At 39.4% G+C, this 22,375-nt stretch overlaps 2 protein-coding genes across 2 annotated transcripts in view; both read left to right on the top strand.

Annotated features, from left to right (window-relative positions):
• The window catches only part of SP5 (Sp5 transcription factor), a 2,445-nt gene extending 1,131 nt beyond the window's left edge, over positions 1-1,314 (top strand). The window contains exon 2 of the mRNA XM_027866083.1: positions 36-1,314. Coding sequence (XP_027721884.1) covers positions 36-1,220 — 1,185 coding nt within the window. The 3' untranslated portion in view covers positions 1,221-1,314. The remainder of the gene's footprint in view (positions 1-35) is intronic.
• A 7,854-nt stretch (positions 1,315-9,168) lies between these two features.
• The window catches only part of ERICH2 (glutamate rich 2), a 114,978-nt gene continuing 101,771 nt past the window's right edge, over positions 9,169-22,375 (top strand). The window contains exon 1 of the mRNA XM_027865700.1: positions 9,169-9,173. Within this exon, the coding sequence (XP_027721501.1) occupies positions 9,169-9,173 (5 nt within the window). The remainder of the gene's footprint in view (positions 9,174-22,375) is intronic.

Here is a 22,375-nt window from a genome sequence, read left to right as displayed (position 1 = left end):
CCCACCCCACGACCTCACCACCTCTTCCTATGCAGGACCGTACCCCAAGCGCTTCTCCGGAGTTGGTCAAACACTCGCCGCTGGCGCTCCTGGCGGCCACCTGTAGCCGAATCGGACAGCCGGGTGCGGCCGCCCCTCCGGACTTCCTACAGGTCTCCTACGACCCGACTCTGGGCTCACCCTCCAGGATTTTCCACCCGTGGACTACCGACATGCCAGCTCACTCGCCAGGAGGCCTACCTCCTCCCCACCCCAGCCTGGGGTTGACGCCCCAGAAGAACCACCTGCAGCCCTCTTTCGGGGCGGCCCACGAACTTCCCCTCACCCCACCGGCAGACCCCTCCTACCCTTACGAATTTTCACCGGTCAAGATGCTACCCTCCTCCATGGCAGCCCTGCCGGCCAGTTGCCCCCCAGCCTATGTGCCCTACGCCGCCCAGGCCGCCCTGCCACCTGGCTACTCCAATCTGCTGCCCCCGCCCCCGCCTCCGCCACCTCCTCCGCCTCCCCCACCGCCGCCGCCTCCCCCGCCGCCCTGCCGCCAGCTCTCCCCTAACCCTGTCCCGGAGGACATTCCGTGGTGGAGCATCCCGCAGGCCGGGGCCGGGGCAGGAGGCCCAGGCGTGCCCGGGGGCGGCGTCCCAGGAGGCTGCAGCGGGGGCCACCCGGGTCACCACGCCCCGCGCTTCCCTGCAACGGCCACTGCTGCGGCCGCGGCGGCCGCCGCCTTGCAGCGCAGCCTGGTGCTGGGCCACTCGGACTTTGCCCAGTACCAGAGCCAGATCGCCGCCCTGCTACAGACCAAGTCCCCCCTGGCGGCCACGGCCAGGAGGTGCCGCCGCTGCCGCTGCCCCAATTGCCAGGCAGCGAGTGGAGCCCCCGAGGCGGAGCCCGGCAAAAAGAAGCAGCACGTCTGCCACGTCCCCGGCTGCGGCAAGGTGTACGGCAAGACGTCGCACCTGAAGGCGCACCTGCGCTGGCACACGGGCGAGCGGCCCTTCGTCTGCAACTGGCTCTTCTGCGGCAAGAGCTTTACGCGCTCGGACGAGCTGCAGCGGCACCTGCGGACTCACACGGGCGAGAAGCGCTTCGCCTGTCCGGAGTGTGGCAAGCGGTTCATGAGGAGCGACCACCTGGCCAAGCACGTGAAGACGCACCAGAACAAGAAGCTCAAGGCGGGAGAGGCCGGGGTCAAGCGGGAAGACACCCGGGATCTCTGAACGTCCCCACCACAACCGTCCCTGACTCATGCCACTGCGCCCTCCCCGCCATCGTCCCGGGGCCTGAGAGGCCCCGGGAGCCGCTTGCACCAACGGGAAGCTTTGGATTTGTTCAGCACTGGGGCCTTCGGACAAACTGAGGATTTGCCCCCAGCCCAAGCTTCTTGCCCTATTCCTGGCAAATTCGGCGCTTTCCCGGGAAGCTGCCTCAGATCCAGTTGTTTTCCTGGCAGTTCTCAGAGGTCTGAGAGGTCAAAAATAGTTGGTTTAAGGGGGGTGATGGAGCATGGTGGGAGGGGAGGAGGTGGGGCAAATGGATTCCGAAGCCCTAGACTGGAGGTTGCCCGTCGAGTCTCTGTCATTCCCCCTGAGGAAAGGCCCTCAGACCTCTGGGGTGTGCAAGGGTCAGGCGTTTTATGCTAAAAGGCTTTCCTGACCATCTAAGTAGTTTTAAAAGCAGCTCAAGTCTGAAACAATTTGGAGGCTTCTAAATGCTATGGCTTTTGCTGGGACAGGAATGAGCTTTTGTGTACAGGTTATTTAATAGCTTTGTTAAATAATAATTATTATTATAATAAAGTGTTTTCTTGTCATTGGCTCCATGCAGGGGCTCCAGCATGAAATGTTTCTGCGACTGCAGTGTGAAAATAAATACATTAACAAGGGGTCACTTGGGGAAGATCCCACTGAGTCAGTCTCATGTGATCATTTCTATCTTCGAATGGCTTTACAAAAAGCTTAGGTTTCTCCAAGTATTGTTTTCTTTTCTTTTTTTTTTTTCCTTCAGTGTCTTATATTTAGCTTGGTTTGGGCAACAGGCTTGAACCTGAAGGCTATTCAGCCTGACGTGGACTGAGGGTGGGAGTGGGAGGTCTATGGGAGACAAACCTAAGTGTATCAAACAATTTTTAGCAAACTTAGGGGAGGGGCTGAAATTTCCTAATTGCACTTTTATTTACTGACACCTCTGGAAATCTAGTCCTACTGTATTAACTAAAATATTTAGGATTAGAACAGGGAAATTCCCTTTTGAGTTTTATTTGTTGCCTGCTTGAAAGTGGTGACAAATCGATCATTTCCTACCCTGTCATGCAGACTTATGTGCTGGTTGTATACAGTAGATTAAATATTGGGAAGCAGATTGGGACATCTTTGAGAACAACATTTTTATGCAGGCTCACCTAACCTAGTTATTAAACATAAGGACAGAGCTTCACAGAAGGTTTTGGACCTAGCTTGTTCTCCAAGATTGACTGAATTGCAATGTCACTTTACCTTGATGTTCAGCCTTGTAATTAAATGTATCCTTTCCAGTAAGAAAATTAAAAATCGTTTCACTCAGGATAGTAGCTGTATATGGACAATCCATGTAGGGAAGAAAATCTAGGCCCCTTTTATATCTTTGGGTTGTACTTCTTAAAAGATTCAAATAGTCCAGTGTTTCCCCATTAGAAAATGTGAAGTATGGTCATATCTTGAAAAACTGGTAAGTTTATTAGCGTAGACCCACATCTAATTTTTCCTAAACTTTTGGAAAGGCATTCCTGTTTCTATACACTGGTGTCTTTCCACTACTGGCTGCCTAATTAGAGATGTTTTCCTTTTCTAATTTGAGTGGCTGCAAAAGTTAGAACCTTTTGAGTCCATAATTATTAAGGTAACACTTTTTAATTCTTGTTAAAATGTTGAAATTAAGCTAATGTTATAAATACCAATTTACTCTATTAGTAATGTAAAATAAATACATTTATTTCTGAAATTTTATGCTTCTAGAAATCACACTGGTGAAGCAAATTGGTGTAAAATGCTAAATGAGCAGTGGAGAGGTTTTGGTTTTTTGGGGTTTTTTTTTCTCCTTTCAAACATGTAGAAGTAACTCCTGGAACCATTCCTTTGATGACAATACAATTTAATCTGAAAAGCTGAAACAGTTTATCTTATTTAAGCTACATTGAAGGGCAAGTGTTGGTTTCTTAAGCAAAAACAATAGAAGAAACTCCTAGTCACAGAAATTGAAATCTGAACCATTTGAAGGTAAGTTAAGATTCTCTAAATCAATTCCATGAAGAAATATAATAATAAATCACAGGGGAAATGCACTGAAAAATCAAAGACAGAGAAGATTTTTATCATAGAAATGCAAAACCTCCCTCACCCTATCAGTTGAAAAATATCCTAAAATATGAAGAAGAAATGAACAGTACATGTCATGTAGGGCATTTATGGCCACAGTGGTGGAAAGGGACAATTTCAATTTTGACAGGAAAGGTTCTGAGCTATCATTTGATAAACTTTAAGACAATACCAAAGATTAAAGTTTTTTGGAAGAGTTTTCACAAATAGGTAAATACTAAAAACAAGATAAAACTTATACCTAAGAAGTATGTTGGAAAGCAAAACAAATATATTTGATGACAGGATAACTTTTTTAATGGCTTTATTTCATTGAACCATAAAGTTTAAGAAAAGAAGTAGGATGACCTAGTATAGCTGAAAAAGGGTTGGGGCTTTTTTAATTGAACCACTTGCAAATTTCTCTTGTAGTAAGTTTAAAGAAAAATATGTTTATACCTGAGCCAACTGGAGACAAGAAAATGTGTTTCTGTTTTTCCAAAGCCTGGAAAGTTTTTTGTGCATTTACAATGAAAAATAAGCTAATAAATGTCTCAAAATAGTACCTATTATTCAATGCAGAAATGATTTAGATTTTATAGAATATTCTGCTCTTACTTTTTTATGTGTTGTTTCCTTAATAAAAATTGTTAGAGTACCATAAAATTAAGGCATCAATATGCAAGAATAAATAATGAAATCAAGTGTAATTTAGTTAAATAGTATCTATCAGAAAAAAACAATGAAATTAAAAAGACAATTTTTAAACCAGGTTGCTGTTGAATTCAAATTGAAAGGCAATAAAATTTTTTTCTTAATTGCCTACAAAAAAACCATAGTTTAATCCAAGTACCTTTGTAGTAGTTCCTGTTACTAGTGAAACAAAACAATTATTCAATTCAATCCCACCACCCAAAAAAGGGAAGAAGGGAGTTATCCAAAAATAATTTTGACTTGAAACCACAGGCAAGCCACTTTGAAGTCTCAGTTTCTTCATCTGTAACATGGAGATAGTAGTACTTACTTCACAGGGTTGTTGGGAGAATAAAATGAGGTATGGTGAATATATATATATGGACCTTTGCAAACCTGAACACACTACTTCAATGTCAGCTCTTATATTTTTGATATGTGACTATGACATGAGGAAATTCAAATTTGCTTATTATAAAATGAAGCTGCAGCTTGAAACCTGTCTCATCTAGACAACTTATCTCTATGACCTTCATAATAAGGGGTCATATAATACTAAACTTGGTAGCAATCTTTCATTTTCCATTTTTTTAAAGAAAACATGCAGCTACTGACTATAGTCAACCAGAAACATTATTAGTACTTTTCAAGAAAGTGCCTCATTGTGTACTGTCTCCCTTATTAGCACAGTTATGTTGTATTTCATCCAAGATCAGCTCAGCTAAAGTTCTAATCTCATGACCATATACATCACAAAGCTTACAATGAAAAGCCACATTCCTTGAAAATAGCCAATTTTGGTATGCTTGGTATAGAATGATAATCCGAAACAATGGCATTTGTAAGAGGCAATTGCTGTTGCCCAAAGTTCCTCTATATTACTCAGTGAACACTAATGATATTTAGTAGGTAACCAGGTTTGAATGGTGGCTTTAGTGTTTTCTCCCTAGTTTGCCACTGTAATAATAGGCTCACAGCATACATGTTGGTAACTGTGACTACGAATTGCTGTAAACCAATACAAGGTAAATAATGACACGAGGTCTTTATAGCCATTAAAATGTTATGGTGTCTAAATATTCCGGGGCATCCAAGCACAAGTCTGATTTCTTAAAGACCACAGAATTAGACCCAATCTCTAGATCTTTGATAGTAATTTTAATTACAGTCTCCTATGGCTTCAAATTTAAGATAGTTGAAAACAAGGCATTTTCTATTAAATGTAATTCCCCCCCTCCATGGCTTGCATGAGAAAAATAGCTTCTAAACAAGGGGGCCAAGTTATTTTTTTTTTTAAGGAAGTGGGACTGATTGTTTTTTCAATGAGAAAAATAGTAAAGTGGGGAGACAGGAAAAGTAGGGGAAAAAAGGATAATAAAAGCAGATGGGCTTTTTGTTCATCAAAATTTTGCAAACCAGATGCCACAACCTTTCATTCTCTTCTGTGTTAAATCCAGCCAAATAAGATTTTTTTCCCTCTCATTTTCCTTTCCTCTAGGCTTGCTTTGAGACTACTCCATGCAACTGAAGGCTTTTGCCCCATGACTCATCTCTTGCTGATGGTTTTATTCACATTTTCCTCCTTATCAAAAGGGAAGTGCTACTTTAATATTATTAGAAACTGGTAAGTGATAGGATTCATCTAAGAAAGTTTTAATTTACCAGTGGTTGGTCTGGTAATTTGTCCCTTGGACATTGAGTAGTCTAAGGAACATCAAAGGCCAAAGGTGGCCCTCCAGTATGCTCACTGATTTTTGCTCCAGTATGCTTCTCCAGTTTGCTATTTGTTCGTCATCTTTTCAGTGCATTAGATAGGATCTCTGTTCTGGCCCCAGTGTTCTGTAAGGACCTTCTGGCCTTAAAGGTTATATGTAAAAGAACACCACGTGAAGTGAAACTGGAATACCTGTTAGGTTATGTAGACATCTGATACAGATAAATTCAAGATCCAATATAGATTGGATAATGACTTGGTTTGGCTATTTATATTGGTTAAATTAACCTAAGAGTTCCCAAAGCTCTACTTTGAGTTATTCAGACTTAATAAATATACTCTGGTCTTCTGTAAAGCTCTCATTTGCTGTCCCCTCCCTTCTTGATTAATATGTAATTAAACTGAATAAGAAGCATCACCAGGGATAGCAACTTTTCTCGTTATTTCATTTGCTGGCATCCTACAATAAATAACTAAACTAGCATCTTTGAATGAGAAATTATATTTGCATAACAGAGATTTAATGACACTGTTCTAGACCACAGGACCTTTTCAGAGATCTACACTTTACACTAAATTTTTACCATTGCTCCCATATTGCTAATTGAAGATTTTCAAGTGCTGATTGCTTATGTCATAGACTCTGTTAGAACAAAACAGGCAGTGTTAACATACTTTTTTCATGCTGACATCTTGATGGCTTCACTTATTAGACATTATGAATATTTCCCCTTCAGTGTCTTTAATGGTTATGCTGAAACATAATCCCCAGTGGTGCATTTCACACTTGAGCATAATCAGTAGAGACATAAATCAGTCCACACATATGAATTACAGTGGTTTCCACACACACAAAAATAATAGCATGCATTAACTAATACATGAGACCGAAAGAATCAGTCAGTGTGGTAGAGAAGAAAAATCAAGCCAGTTGTTTGGCATCATTTAATAGACAAATAAGTTGGTTGATTGAATTTTTCACTTTTCAGTGAGCTGTCTAGTCATTGTGAATTTCAAGACTTTATTGAAAAAGTAAAGCCTGTATTATACTTAAATTTCACTTTTAAAACACTTAGATGTAATCATTGTGTCACTCATCTCAATTTTAACATATAAAGCATGTTGAAAAATTCAAGTCTAAATTATGCCCAATACTAAGATAAAAACTTTAAAATGCAGTCATATGATTATTTCTTTTTTAAAAAATAATGTATTTATTTTTCGTTTCCAACATTCACTTCCATAAGATTTTAAATTCCAAATTTTCTCCCCATTTCTCCCCTCCTCCCATCCCAAGATGGCATCTAAATTGATATAGGTTCAACAAATACATTCATCTTGAACCTATTTTCACATTAGTCATGTTGTAAAGAAGAATTAGAACCAAAGAATAAACCATGAGAAAGAAGAAACAAAAAAAAAAGAGAGCAAATAATATGCTTCAATCTGCATTCAGATGCCATAGTTCTTTTTCTGGATATGGATAGCATTTTCTATCATGAGTCTTTTGTAGTTGTCTTAGATCCTTGCATTGCTAAGAAGAGATAAATCTGTCAAAGTTAGTCATCGCACAATGTGGCTGTTTCTATGTACAATGTTCTCCTGGTTCTGCTCTCTTCACTCAGCATCAATTCATGTAAGTCTTTCCAGGTTTTTCTGAAGTCTGCCTTCTCATCATTTCTTATAGCACAATAGTATTCCAACATGATCACAACTTGTTCAGCTATTCCCCAACTGATGGACATCCCCTCAATTTCCAATTCTTTGCACCACAAAAAGAGCTGCTATAAATATTTTTGTACATGTGGGTCTTTTTCCCATTTGTATGATCTCTTTGGAATACAGACTTCTGATTATTTCTTGATATTCAACTCTCTGGCAGCATTTAGATAGGCGTTCTTAACCTGGGGTCCATGAGCTTTGTTGTTTTTATTTCTTTAATCCATATAATTGGTTTCCTCTAGATCTTATATATTTTGTTTTATGCATTTAAAAACATTCTGCAAAATTCAAAAGCTTCAGCAGCCTGCCAGAGGGGACTGTTACACAAAAAGAGGTTAAGAATCTCTGAGTTATATGAAGGATGGGGAACCATCAGTTCTCAGCTTCGTTTCATCCAGCTCTCAAGGCAGGTACCAAGAATCAAAATCCTTATCTGTGCCCATTGTTGGGAAAATGCTACACAGTTGTAAGTTTTCAGCAGGAATGCCTGGAAAGGCCACAAGATGGTGATTATAGGATCATAGGTCCAGAAGGGAACTTAGACATTATCAATAAGGAAACTAAGGCCCAGAAAGTTAACTGACTTGACCAAGGGTCACATGGGTAGTCAGTGGCAGAGCCACATTCAACTTCTGCGAGTAGAAGTTCAACTCTCTTCCTTCAGCAACAGGCTGTTTTCTATTCTCCCCCCCCCCATTTGTCTTTGTAGTTCTTTGTGTTCTAGCCTCTACCTTTATTTCAAAATTTCTCTTCTTTGCTGTTTTTTTGGGGCGCAAAGAGATATACCCATGTTTCCTTTTGTGACTCTTTGCATGTCTCTTCTCATTTTATTAAAAGTCCTATTACATGATACTAATAAGGGGAAATGCTTTCTCCTCCTTCTACATGTTTCAACTAGCTATAATAAATATAAATGTGAAGTAGGTTGTTTTGTTTTTTTGTTCATTGACATTTTAAAAGTAAATGAGTGAGACTTTTTTTTCTCCCTTAAAGAAACCTAATGTTTTTGTGGGTTTTGAAGAAAAATAATTTATGCAGCCTGGTATTTTTACCATGGGTTACTGACTCTCAACAGAAGAAAAAAGTAAAGGTTCTCAAAAAGTGATTGAGACACAAGATTTAAAATTCAGCCCTAGGTCATGGCTTAAGAAGCCTCTCACAGGTTAGACAGATTTTCATTACAAAAGCATACCATTTATCAAACAAACTATTACCTAAATCTGTAAATTTAGCCTTTTTCATTGTTGAGCTGGAGTTTTGATGAAGAGGATTGAAACCAAGACAAACTTGAGAACATTCAACTTTTTTTCCTCCTTTTTTTTGTACTCTCATTGAGGCTACTCTACTTGATTAAGACCTTTCTCTTTCTCTCAGACCCTTTATTCTCCCTCTGTTTGATCCTACAATGAAGTCTGTGTCTTCTGTCAATAGTACCATAGTCTACTGCCAGGAAAGCAACTGTGGTATCACAAATTCGGTATTATGATTCCAGGGCAAGCTCAAACTAGGGTTTGGAGAAGAACGTTGCTAAGATGTTTTCTAAGGGAAAAGCACTCCCCTCATCAATCATGAGAGTGCTTGATCTCAACCCTGCCAAGAACACTGTGTTTTATGCCACAGAGCAACCATAAGAATTTTTTCCACTATAGTTGAGCCAGGGTCTCTCTTCCACTGGAGGTCTGAGACTGGGGCAAAAGGAAATGGATCATGGGGTAAGATGCTTCACTTCATCTGGATAGTCACAAAGTAACCTAAGAGGAAAGGAAAATAAGAGAAAAAAGTGAACAACTTAAATGTTCAGCCAAATCTTATTTTAGAGGACTAAAAACAGAAAAGAATGAAAGATTATAACATCTTGTTTACAAAAATCTAATTAACAAAAGCTCACTTGATTCTAGATCACTAGAATGGTCTCAAGTAGAAATTAGGGGAAAGCAAAGAATAATTAGGTTAGCTATTATGCAAGCAATATTTGTACCTCGAGATATTGTCTCAGCATTAGTGTTGCATTAGTCCTGACAGCATATCTTGTCCTCTTATTCTAGTCATATGTGTATCACTTATGTTCTCTATAAAATGAAGGGGATGGATTAGAGCAGGGTTTCTTAATCATATTTTATGTCGTGGACCTCTTTGGCAGCCTATAGACCCTTTCTTAGCATGATTTTAAGTAATTAAAGGAAATGCTAATAAAGATGCAATTTTTTTCCCCATCCAAGTTCATATCCCCTGAAATCTATCCATGGAGCCTCAAGGAGTCTCTGGACTCTAGGTTAAGGACCCCAGAGCTAGGTGATATCTAAGGTCCCTGATATGTCTAAATGTATGATTCTATGATACTTGGATGGCTATGATTTGATCAGTGTGAGTCTTGGCCCCATTGATGCTCTCTATGGGAATGATACACTAAATAAATGCAAGGTTAAATGAGGTGCTGTCATATTTCAGTATCTGTTTGTATTGTCCACTGAAATCCTGCTCTGACACTTTAACATGGTGCGAAGGTGAACCTGGGTTCTCAAGGACCATGCCTATATTTCAGAAGTTCTAAGGAGATTTTTTGAATATGGCCCAGTTACAGATTATGCCTGTCATCTGAGGAAAAACTACTATACAGAGAAACTCATTATTGAAAGTCAGACATCAGCTGATGATCTTACTGTATGTTTTTATTTTTTAACCACCCAACTCATGAAACTATCTGAGGAATGGAGGAGCTGTAGTCTCTGTTGGTGAAGGGAGTACTTACTTTAATTAAATCACTCATCTCTTGAACTGCTGAAGGAAATATATTAATCAGATTCTCTACCAAATTCCAAACTTTGCCCCCAACTTGCTAAAATGAGTGAAACTTCATTTTTTCCCTGAGATTTCTAGTGATTCAAGTTAATATGTAGACCTACAGTAGATTCAAGCCACATATATGTGGCTTGCCTATTTGAGATTATTGAGAATAAATGACCAGTAACCTCAAAACTGTGGATTTAAAAACATTTGGGCATTATACTAAATGTTTTCTCATTGCAGAGATGCTTTGTTGTAAACAAATCCAATATAAGTGGTTCATCTGCACTATTTTCCTTCAGCTTTGGCTTTTAAAGGGACAGATTTTTCTGTCCTCCACAAGTGGAGAGGTAGGGACTTTTTAGACTTCTTCAGAATGCCAATGTATAGAATTAATTGTACTACAATTATGAGAAAGGCTACAGAGAGTAGATGCAATATGTAATAGGTAGAACCTTATTAGAATAAGCTCAGAGAAACAGTTCATTGAAATAGTTGTCAACCCCTTTTCAAATAAGGAAAAAATGGAGATCTCTAAGAAATGAAAAGAGGATAAGTCATTTGGCCAAAGTCCAACAACAAACAAGAACAGAATTCTCCCATTCCAATGAGAATGCAAAATTAGGAGTTGTGTATGCATTATGCAAATCATTGTGTAAACAATTGTTCTTTTATATTATTTAGTACCAACAGATGAATTACATTTTCTATTATAAATCACACACATCTATTTTACATATTAATTAGCAAAGTTGCCCACCCCATATAACCATATAACCATCACACTTAGCAACATCTGGTTTCTTAAAAAGAATGCTCAGCTAGCCAAGCAATCTGATTTTCTACTGTCAATGAATGATTAATAACTCAAACACAAACACTCAGGGCATATATAAACTTCTGTGCAATAGTGGGAAAAAATGTACCCTCAGATAATGAAGAAATGCAATGGCTGCCCTAACAAAAGACAAACATATCCACTGTGAGCCCCAGAAATGCTGAAATATCTTTAAGAGATGAATTCATAGGTCTGAGATTTGTTTTAAAGGATCATCTGTAGTCTTCAAGGTGGACTAATTGTGCATCCAAACCAGCTGACCCGTTCCAAATCCTGCTTCATTCAGACCCTGTCCTTCAAATGGTCCCAGGATAAGAACAAATATCATTCTTCCTGTAAATTTCTTTCAGAGCTGGGCCTCAAGCCAGAACCTAATTTAGGTTTTGATTTAAAACAATTGTTTGTAAAATAAAACAATATAACTTAAGTTAGGAACTTCAGCCACTCAAGCTCCCTTTCTGGGCCCTTGGAACTAGGTGCATTATGCTTTGCAGGCTAGGGATTCTTAAGGAGGTCCAGCTGCTTCTGATTACCTTGCAGCCCATAGAGATGGGGATAACATGGCTGTTCTTACTGCCTAAGGAACACTAAAGATCATCCCATGGTAGATGAAGGAACAGAACTCTGTTCACTGTTCCAACCAACCAGAGGCAACTCACTTTTCTCAAACCAGTGATGTCTACAGCCTGTTTTTGTTTCCTCAAACTCTCCTCAAATGTTTTTATTTTTATTTTTTTTCAGACCTGGGATTTTTTAGTACAGAAACTCCCAACACTGATATAGATGGACAATTCTTCTGTAATTTACTTTCTTAGAGAGTTGTGTGGGGCCCTGGGAAACTAAATGATTTACCCTAAGTTGCAAAAGGTCACCTAGCCAGTCAAAGTCAAGACTAGGTCTTCCCAATCCCAAGGCTAGCCCTTTATTTGCTACACCACTTTACCATATCCTTTTTATGGAAGGAAAATTGATTCCAGAGATGTAAATTACACACATCTATCAGTCTAACAACTCTTTCAAGTCAATAGATGCATTTGGCAAATTATGATCCTCAAGATCTTATTAGGATAGGAAGCTCTCAGCATAGAAACACCTTCTACCAATGCAGATGCACATTTCATTGGTAACTTATCAAGTCTTAGAAAGTTGCCCATTGCTAACTAGTATGCATTAGAGACAAGACCTAAACCCAAGTGTTCCTGAGTCTAACTGGCCTTCCATTTACTATGCCATGCTGTTTCATGTTGCTGTTATATGTATTTAAAAACAATTAAGCAGGTGAAACAATAAATAAGCTTGATGCTAGTTATAGCACATATCCTCAATGATTAGTAAACATCTAAGTGATCCAGTGGAATTTTTTTAAAAGCTTCAGGTTCCCTAGCTGTTTGCCAAAATTAATATTACGCCTGCCTTTCCACCCTGTTCCTCTTATTCTTCCTCTGTCATTTTGTTTCAGTAAGATGACACAGTTGTTACCAATGATGAAACTGAAACCCGACACACTTAGAGTGAAAAATGTAGCAGGGCTTAAGAAAGATATGAAGGTAAAACTGCAGGGTCAGTGGGACTACAAATTACTAAGAAGCAAGGAATAGAAGTTGGGGAACTTTCTATACCATTTGACAATACATAAATGCCCAATAAACATCTTGTTTACCTTTTTGCTTTAGATTCATATTCTCTCTCTCTCTGTCTGTCTCTCTCTCTGTCTCTCTCTGTCTCTCTGTCTCTCTCTCTCCTCCCTCTCTCCTAACTCTCATAATAGTGTTCTTTCCCAGCTGTCCACTGCTTCTTAAATCTTATTACTCCCCATAGCAGGAGGCATTTTCTATTTTAAACATCTATAGAACTTTATACTTTTGTTTTTTACTGACGTTTCCTTCACCCCCCCCCCCCCCGCCAAGGAACTTGGTTCTTTATTTGAAACACAAAGTAATGGATTTTATTGTGTACTTTTTTTTTTATAAATTGGATTTTATAAGTTCAGATTTTCCTTTGAAATCAGAGTTCTAGCTTTTGTTCTCTTCCCTGATTCTTCAACTCTTTGCCAATCAAATGACCCCCCCCCATTTATTTATATGGCGTGACTCTTCTCATCAACCCCATTCATGGCACAAGTTACAGTATCCAGTTAGAAAGAGGAGGGAAGGGGAAGGAACAAGCATTTACTGAGCTTCTACTATGTTAGTAGCCAAAGCCTAGGCTATGTGCTGGAGATACAAAGAAATGTAAAAAACAGTCCATGCTTGTAAAGAGCTGGAAAAGGAAGATAACATGCAAGCAACCATATACAAACAAGCTATATAGAGAATAAATTGGAGATAATCTTCAGAGGGAAAGCACTAGAATTAAGAAAGGCATCCTTTAAAAGATGGGACTTGAAGAAGAAAGGGAAGCCAAAAAGTGGATGTGAGGAGGGAAAGTATTCCATGTATGTGGGGCAGCTAGTGAAAATGCCCGGAATCTGGAGGTAGAATGTCTCGTTCAGGAAACAGCAAGGAGGCCAGTGTCATTGAATGAAGAATAGGAGAGTGGGACTATAAACCAGGAAAGTGATAGCAGCTGGGGCTCTATAACCATCTGGCTCTCTCCCTCTATCATTAGCTTAAATGGAGGCTGGAAACCTCCAGGATTTTTAAGAGGTCTTTATTTTCTCTATAATGGGGAACTAGCCCATGGGAATCCTGCCTTTAGAGAATGTTCTGCTTGATAGTAACCCCAGTGGTGGCTTGAAGAGCCTGCTTCCAGAAAAATGGAATGGAGGCCCCTACCCTCCACCTCAGAGCATGTGCAGATATTTTATGACTGTTTCCTTTTGGCTTACTATATGAAGGCAAATGAATTTTAACTGGCAGCTAAGCCAGAACCTAATGTGCATATAAGAGTTACCAAGAGGCAAAATCTCTCTCTTTTCTTCCTCTTGGCCACAAACGGTAAGAACACTCCTCTGAGCTCAGTGAGCTTCTTGTAGGCAAGACTGCATCAGGAATGGGGCCACCTCTTTCCTTTGGGACAGGGTCTTGTGAGATCTCAAAAGGGTGGGAAAACTACCAGAGGTCTGGCAGCAAGTGTAGGAAGCAGCTCAAGGAATGACCTGCTTGAACCATCGAAGAAGTGGATAGATCTGGCAGTTGAGATGTCTTTTCCTGCAAGGAAGAGAGATTCTCTACCCATTGGCTATGCTGCAATCAGAAGTGAACATGGTAGGTAAATGCTTTGCAACAGCTGCTTTAAGTTTGAGACTGTTCTCCCCAAGGACCTAAGTGGTAGGGGGAAAATTGTGCTCCCACTTTGTAGGGGTGGGGGAGAGCAGACCTGTTTGTACTTTCTTTTCTTTTTTTAGGCAATCATGGGTAAATGATTTGCCAAGGTTCCTACAGCTAGTGAGGTTCAAGTTTTGCCCATTCTCCCCACCCCTTCTTGTTTGTACAGACTTCTACTTGTGATTATGTGAGATAATTTTCCTCATCCTTTCTCTCCACCCCTCCCCAGTGTATTCCTCTTCTCTTTCCTTTTCCTTCTTTTAATATCATCAAGAGATGACAGAGCCACTCCCAGGTCCTCTAATTAGACTTCTTCCAGAACCCCTCATGATGACGGGGCACTAAAAGCAGAGGCTTGCTAACTTAGGCTTGGCCCAAATTAATTTTTATACTCTACAGTGCTGAAGTGTCCATCACTCCCTCCTGGCAGTGATTTGACAATAACTCCAAATTCATTTTCTTCATGTATTCTTGCCATAGGGCAAGGAGGAGATAATCAAATAAAGTACCAGAACAGCCTAGGGTATTTGATAGCAATCCAAGGGAGAGATACATCCTGACAGTAATAATAATTCTGGCTTACATGTAATTACTGGTATACCAGCATTAGCTAAAAATTTCTCAAGAAAGCTACATATAGAAATATCTCCTGAAAGTGTTCCATTTCCTTTTGTACTTTGAGGCTAATTGTTTTCCCTTAGTCCCAGAGTTCTATATGCTTTAAAAATGAAAAAAAACTGGTTAATGTTACTTTTAAGCCACAGAAAACATGTTAACATTTCCAAGTCAAATCATATTATCTTGAGTGATAATCATTTTATTAATAACTTTCTTGTTCAACAATTTTCTCCCTTTGGATTTATACAATTGGGCTTATGTAGAGAAGTTATATCAAAATGGGCATCTCATAAATTTAGTTAGTATTATTTCCATTCTTAAGATAGGGAACTGAAAGAGGTTAACTACCAAAGTGGGATCGTCCCCCTCAAAAGAGGCTCTTGGCAAATAATATCAGGAATGTATTTCATGGAAGAAAATGAAAGCATAAAAAGAAGTCACACCCAGAAATAGAATGTTTCCTCATCTCTGTTTCTGATATGAGACATTATATTTTCTGATGAAACAAACCCCTTAAATAATATAAAATTGGGGAGTAATAAGATTGTAGTGAACTCGGGGGCCATAGTATAATGAGTAGTTGACTCAGGAAACATGGTTTTAAGTCTCAATTCTGACATTTACTAGGTGTATAACTATAAACAAGACATTTAACCTTCCTGAGCCTCAGTTTCTTCATCTGTAAAATGTAGATTATAATGCCTCCAGTCAAAGAGTTGTTTTCAAGAAAGAGATTTGTGAATTGTAAGGTGCTACACATATGTAAGCTTTAACAAGCATAACTTGCTTTACACAACCCTACCATGCATGTTGTAATCTGGATCATTCACTTTACAAAAGGATTCATAGTAAGACTCCTCAATAACAAACTTCCCTCCTGCATTTAAATTAGAGTTAACAAAAATTCCATTTATAGCCAACTTTTCAGAAACCCATGGTATATAAATTTAGCCACAGTTACATTACACTGCCAGCACATGACACAGCACCTAATAGAATGGTCTGGTATCTCTTCTCTTTTAAAAAATGTAAATCGATGCATATAATAGATGCTTCCTTGTTAGTCTTCTCTAGTATCACAATATTTGTCTAAATGAAGCAAAATGATCAAATACAAAGAAGATTCAAGGTATTTGGGTTCTTAGCAAGGTTTCTGGCTAATTCTTAACTCTGAAGTGAAGGTACACTGCCTCTTTTCACAGTTAGTCTTTGATTGGGATGAATTAAACCTGCCCCACCCCCTTGATAAGCATATGAAAGAAAAAAAAATGTAAAATTTTGGGATGTTGTTGCTACTGTAGTGCTGGACTGGGGCATGCAGTCCCTTTGTCAAAGAACATATCCTTCAGTAAGGGGTGAGAGCACATGTACAGCTCCATGAGAGGTGCCTCACGGAAGCAGGTTCAGTCTCAATCCAGTATGCATTATCTATATCCCTCCTGCTGAAGTTTAAACACATTATTTCTTATTGTGTGTAGGCGATGTGTGTGTGTGTGTGTGTGTGTGTGTGTGTGTGTGTGTGTGTGTTTCAAGGACAACTTGGAAAGATATGATCTGAGATTTGGCCTACTCATCATAGTTGTTGTTGTTTGTCCTTTGATGTCAAAGAGGACCATGATATCAGGAAATGGTGCCACGACTTGCAAGTAAATTGGATTTGATTGAGGGAAGACTATGCAAGGTCACCAGCCTCAATTTCTCCTCTGGAGTCATCTGGGTGCAGTGACAAGATATAGATCAAGGCGACAGGAGATGAGTCCCATTCATCATAGAGAAGGATAACCACAATGCCTACCTAGGGGTTGGAGAGGTGTGAAGGAATTGGGGAGAGTGAGAGAAAAAGTCAAGATTCAGGACCACCAAGGCTGTATCAGGTTAGAATTATGTCTATATGCTTCTTTTAAAAAATGTCTAGTCTAGGGATATGATTTTAGGGGTTCAGAAGGAAAATACAATCTCCTGGTTACTGACTGTGTGGCTGTGGGCAAGTAATTTAACTTGAGTCTCAGTTTCCTCATTTTTAACATGGGAATGGTAGTACCTGAACTACCTATCTCACAGGGGTGTCAGAACAAGTATCATCAAGATTTGCAAGTGTGTTCAGTTGTTTCAGTCATGAACAACTCTTCATGACCCCATTTGGGGTTTTCTTGGCAGAGATATTGGAATGGTTTGCCGTTTCCTTCTCCAGTTCATTTTACAGATGAGGAAACTGAGGCAAACAGGGTTAAGTGACTTGCCCAGGGTCACATAGCCAGTAAGTGTCTGAGGCCAGAGTTTGAACTTAGGAAGATGTTCATGAGAACAGACCCCAAAATCTGAAATAGTTTTAGAAAGAAATTTATTATGTTGTTTAGTTGAGGAGAGCATACCAGAAAAGAAGAGCTATAGCTCTCTCTCCTTAGATTCTGGAAGATTTATATCATAGAGGATTTTGACAAAGGTTTCCCACACAGGAACCCCATGCACCCCACATACGCAGTTAAGAAATTTTGTCAAGAGGGCAGCTTGAAAGCAAGGTAGATTGTGATAGATATTAGTAATTGTAACCCAAAAGAGAAGCTTGAGGTAGACCCCTCAGGAGTTCCTGGGTGTGATAACCCAAAACAAGAATGCTTTGTGGGGATCCATGGCCTAGAGGAATTGGAAATACCTTGTAGACATCTCTGACATTCCTAGAGAATTACTGAGGTCAAGCAGCATTCTGGGTATGGAATAATTCCCCACACACTCCCTATACTGTATAATAAATCATTTCTCCCATGGAATTTATAATCAAAGGACCTAGGTTCAAGCGCTAGTGTTATTATTTACCATGTGCATCCTTGGGCAAGTTACTGAAACTCTTGGGGCATAGTTTCTTCATGTGAAAAATAAAGGGGGGCAGCGAGGTGGCACAGTGGATAGAGCACCAGCCCTGAAGTCAGGAGGACCTGAATTCAAAACCGGCCTCAGACCAAACACCTGATACTTACTAGCTGTGTGACCGTGGGTAAGTCACTTAACCCCAATTGCCTAATGAATAAATAAATAAATAAACAAACAAAGGCTTCTTAAGGAGGTGCCATTCAGCTCTAAAATTCTAGCTAAGGACATCATAATATTATAGCTATCTCATTTATTATTAGCTATCTATAGCTCCAGTCTTACATTGTTGCTGTTCAATCATTCAGTCCGTTCTGAATCTTTGCAGCCCTGTGGACCATATGACAGTACTGTCTATGGGCTTCTCTTTACAAAGATATTGGAAGGGCTTGCCATTTCTCTCTCCAGTGGCCTAAGGTAACCTGGATGTTAAGTGACTTGCCCAGCTATAATTGGTCTTTCATTTTCGAAGAGGACTGATGATATCACAGGGTGATGTCTTGACTTTCGAGTGAATTGGATTTAAGTGAGGCAGAGTTGCACAAAGTCATCAGCTTCACTCTCTCTTCCAGAGTCATTGAAATCCAATGGCAAGACAAGAGTCGAGGCAACAGGCAATGACCAAGGATGAAGTAAATGACCTTGGTGTCTTTGATGTCTGACCAAGATCCACAACACCTACTTCAGCCACCTTTATGGCCACTGGAACAAATGTTCTCATCTGCTCATTTCACCAGGGAAAGTCTTCACGTGCTTAGGTAGACATCCCCCTAACTCACCAAAAACTCTGAACCTGGTTTAGCCTATCTTCGGAAACAATTTATTGAGGTGTGGCCACTGTGCATGCTACAGCTTCTTGGAGTCAGTGTTTGAGGCCAGATTTGAACTTAGGTCTTCCTGATTCCTGGCCCAGTGCTCTATACACTAAACCACCTAGCATCTTACATTACCAACTGCCTTGTGGACATCTCAAATTGGATGTCCTGTTAACATCTTGAATTCTACAAGTGTGAAACAGAACTTATTTTATTTCCTCTGTAAACCCTCCCCTCTTCCAAACTTTCTATTATTATAGAGGACCCTGCTAATTGCCCAGTCATCCAGGCTCATAGATTTGGCATCATCCTCCTTTCTCCCACTAACTTCACATATCCGTTATGTCCTTCACAATCACAATATCTTTCTGTATGTCTGCTTCTCTCCGCTCACACAAATACTCACCACCCTAGGTCATCTCCTCCTGCCTAGTCTATTCCCATAAGCTCCTATTTGGTCTTTTTACCTCAAGTCTCTCCCTATTCAAATCCATCCTCCACTCAGCAGTCGAAGTGATTTTCCTAAATTGAAAGTCTGACCATACTATTCCCCTACTCAATAAACTATAGTGGTTCCTTATTAACTTTACAAAATATTATTTAATCTTTATCTCATCCTTTTTATATTTTAAAACATAATCATCAGCAACATTAGTTTATACCACAAATATTAATTTATATGTATATAATTTATGAATAACTAGATTTTACTTTACATATAAACATTAATTTGCATGTATATATTATAAATATGTACATATACATATATTGGGGATGCATACTTAAATTTTTCTCACTGATGGGGTAGAGTGTATGATCAAAATGATGGAAAAACACTAATCTAATAGAGGGAAAAGACACTATACTCTGCCCTACTTAGCAACATGTAGATTCTTGTGTTTGGTTTTGGAAGGAACATTTTAGGAAGATGGTTGACAAACTGTAGTGAGTCCAAAAGATGGTGAGATGCCTAAAGGTCACGTAATAAAAGAATACACCAAATGAAGTACAGGTTGTTTAGTCTAGAGAAGAGAAGGCTTGGGAGTGGTGTTGAGGGGAGGGAAGAGGGAAGATGAGAAGGACAGAGCTGATATCTGAGCAAGTATTTGAAGGCATGTCATATGGAAGAGGGACTCAAATTATTCTGCTTGATAGAAACATAAACTTTGACTTGAAATAAGGGAAAACTTCCTAATAATTATTGATAGCCAAAAGCAGAATGGGATGCCTTGGGGAAGTAATGGGTTGCCCTTCACGAGAGGTCCTCAGTCAGAGGCTAGATGATCAGTTTAATTCACTTTTCCTCTATTACATACAACTTACACTTCTTTTTAAAATAATGATAACTTTATTATGTATGTAAAGTATGTAACTTTCATAGTCATCCTACTTGTCTGCAACTTTTTGTTCTCTTCTGTGAATTTTTTTCAAAAGTTGCTTCAATTACTCTCTTTCTTTTCTTCTGCTTTTTGCTACCCTATCCCCGTTTCCTCACCCACTCCACAACTGAAAAAAGAAAAGGAAAGCCCTAGTAATAATTATGCATAGTCAAACAAAAACAAATTCCCACACTAAATCTCAATTATTCTGTATCATGAGTCCATCACCTATCCTTCAGCTGGTGGGATAGAATGCTTGGGAACTGTGATTTGACCAATTTAATTCATTAAACACTCAGCATTGTGCTAGATGCTAGGGGTACAAAGAAAAAAAAGACTTCTAAAAAGTTCCTGCTTATCTTTTAGAAGGGAATACAAGTAAAGAGAGGAGTAAAGGGAAGTAAATAAAAAAGAATTTGAGTAGGGAGAGATGACTAGTAATAGGGGAATCAGGAAATCTTTTGGTAGCTCCTGAGCTTAGCCTTCAATGAAGCTGAGGATTCTAACAGATGGGAGGTGAGGTTGGAGTATATTCCAGGCATAGGCAACAAACTGTGCAACAGGTTGTTTGCATAGGCAAACAGAGACAGAAGATAGAAGACCAAATTTAGGGAACAGCAAGTAGGTCAGTAGGATTTGTTGGAACCTAGAGTATTTAAAGGGAAATAATAGGAAGCAAGTCTGAAAAGGTATGGGGAACCCACACCACAAAAATTTTTTTAACAAAACACTAATTAAATGCTACTGCTGGCAAGGTACCATTACGTGATGGGAATACAAAGATAAATGATGAATAATCCCAGCTTTGAAAGAGTTTACAGAAATGTCAAACTGAGAAATTTGTATTTTATCCTTGAGGTTCTCGAGCAAGGGAATGACAGGGTTTTTGGAGGGTAAACCCAATGACTTGGGTTTTTGGAGGGTAAAATGGGCAACTGTGTAGAAGATAAACTGAAGAGAAGGCAGACAAATCTGGGGATCTGACGAGTAAGCTATTGAAATAGTCTTGGCATGAGCATCTAAACTAAAATGGTGGCTGTATGAGTGGAGAGAAGGGATTTTAAATACAAGAGAAGTTGTAGAGATAGAATCAATACAATTTGGCAACTTTGGGGATATGAGAAATAAGGAAAAGGGTTGGAAGACAATAAAAGTCAAAGTTGATACCAAAGTTGTAAATTTGAGCTAACCTGAACAGAAAGAGGAAAGTTTGGAGATAGGGTAGGTTTAGGGGGAAAGACAATGAGTTCTATACTGTATTAATTTTGAGATGCCTAAATGATAGCCAAAGAGGAGCTGTCCAGAAAGGCAGCTGATGACATAAGCCTGGGATTTAGGGAAGAAATTAAGGCTGAATTTATAGGCTTGGAATACCAAGACTTGGGAATCATCTGCATAAAGATGATCATTGAAGCCATGGGGGCTAATGAGATCACTTAAAAAAGAGGGCAAAAAGAGAGGACACCACTTGCCAGGAATGTTGTTGAGAAGATTCCTGTGAGATATGGGTTGGATTAGTTGGCCTCCAGGGGTCTCTTCCACCTCTAAGATTGTGTGGTTCTGTAACATAAACACAAAGCACTACAATATTACAAGATAAGTACATTAGAGGGTTGTAAAACAAAAAGCCCATAAGGACTAGCCAGAAATACCACAAATTTTATTAGTTACAATTTAAGCAAAATAATATTAAAGATTGATATTTCACAAACATGTAAATCCACCAACTCATCAAAAATAATGGGAAAACAGCTGTTTACACGAGACCTCCAAGAATGTTTTGTGCTCCAGGCTCCCCCTGCTGGCTCTGTAATAATAAATAAAGGGTGCATAGAGCCGAGCTAACAAAATTTTGGAAGTCAGAACGAAGTTTCCTTTGCTATCACAAAGGACATCTTAGTAAAGCAATAAGGACACTGAGCATTGGGGTGAAGTTTAAAAATATAACTACCAGTTGCAGCAACTGTCACAAATTCTATCTTGTCTGAATGCAGCCTTGTTCTTCATGTATAACCTTTCAGAAATCTTGCTATAGATCTCTGGACAGGAATTTTCCTAAATCATTTGGTTCGTTTGCATGCTAGTTCATTGTCAGTTAGCTACAAGGTTGTGCTCTGTCCAGTTATTTTTTATGTCAATAAATAAGAGTTTATTTTATGTTAAGAAGTGGGAAAATGAAAATTGTTTCTCCCATTGGACAGCCAATTAAAGGAGGGCAAAAGAGCTATGTTATAAGAAGGAGGGAGGGAATAAGCATTTATATAGTGCCTACTATGTGCCAGGCACTATGCTAGGGGCTTTACAATGACAATCCTGCAAGGTACGTTCTGCTATTATCCTCATTTCACA

Source organism: Vombatus ursinus, unplaced genomic scaffold (genome assembly GCF_900497805.2).
Source record: "Vombatus ursinus unplaced genomic scaffold, bare-nosed wombat genome assembly UNPS02014779.1, whole genome shotgun sequence".
Classification (NCBI taxonomy): domain Eukaryota; kingdom Metazoa; phylum Chordata; class Mammalia; order Diprotodontia; family Vombatidae; genus Vombatus; species Vombatus ursinus.
Note: the sequence above shows the minus strand (reverse complement) of the source record. Positions and strands in the feature narration are given on the sequence as shown.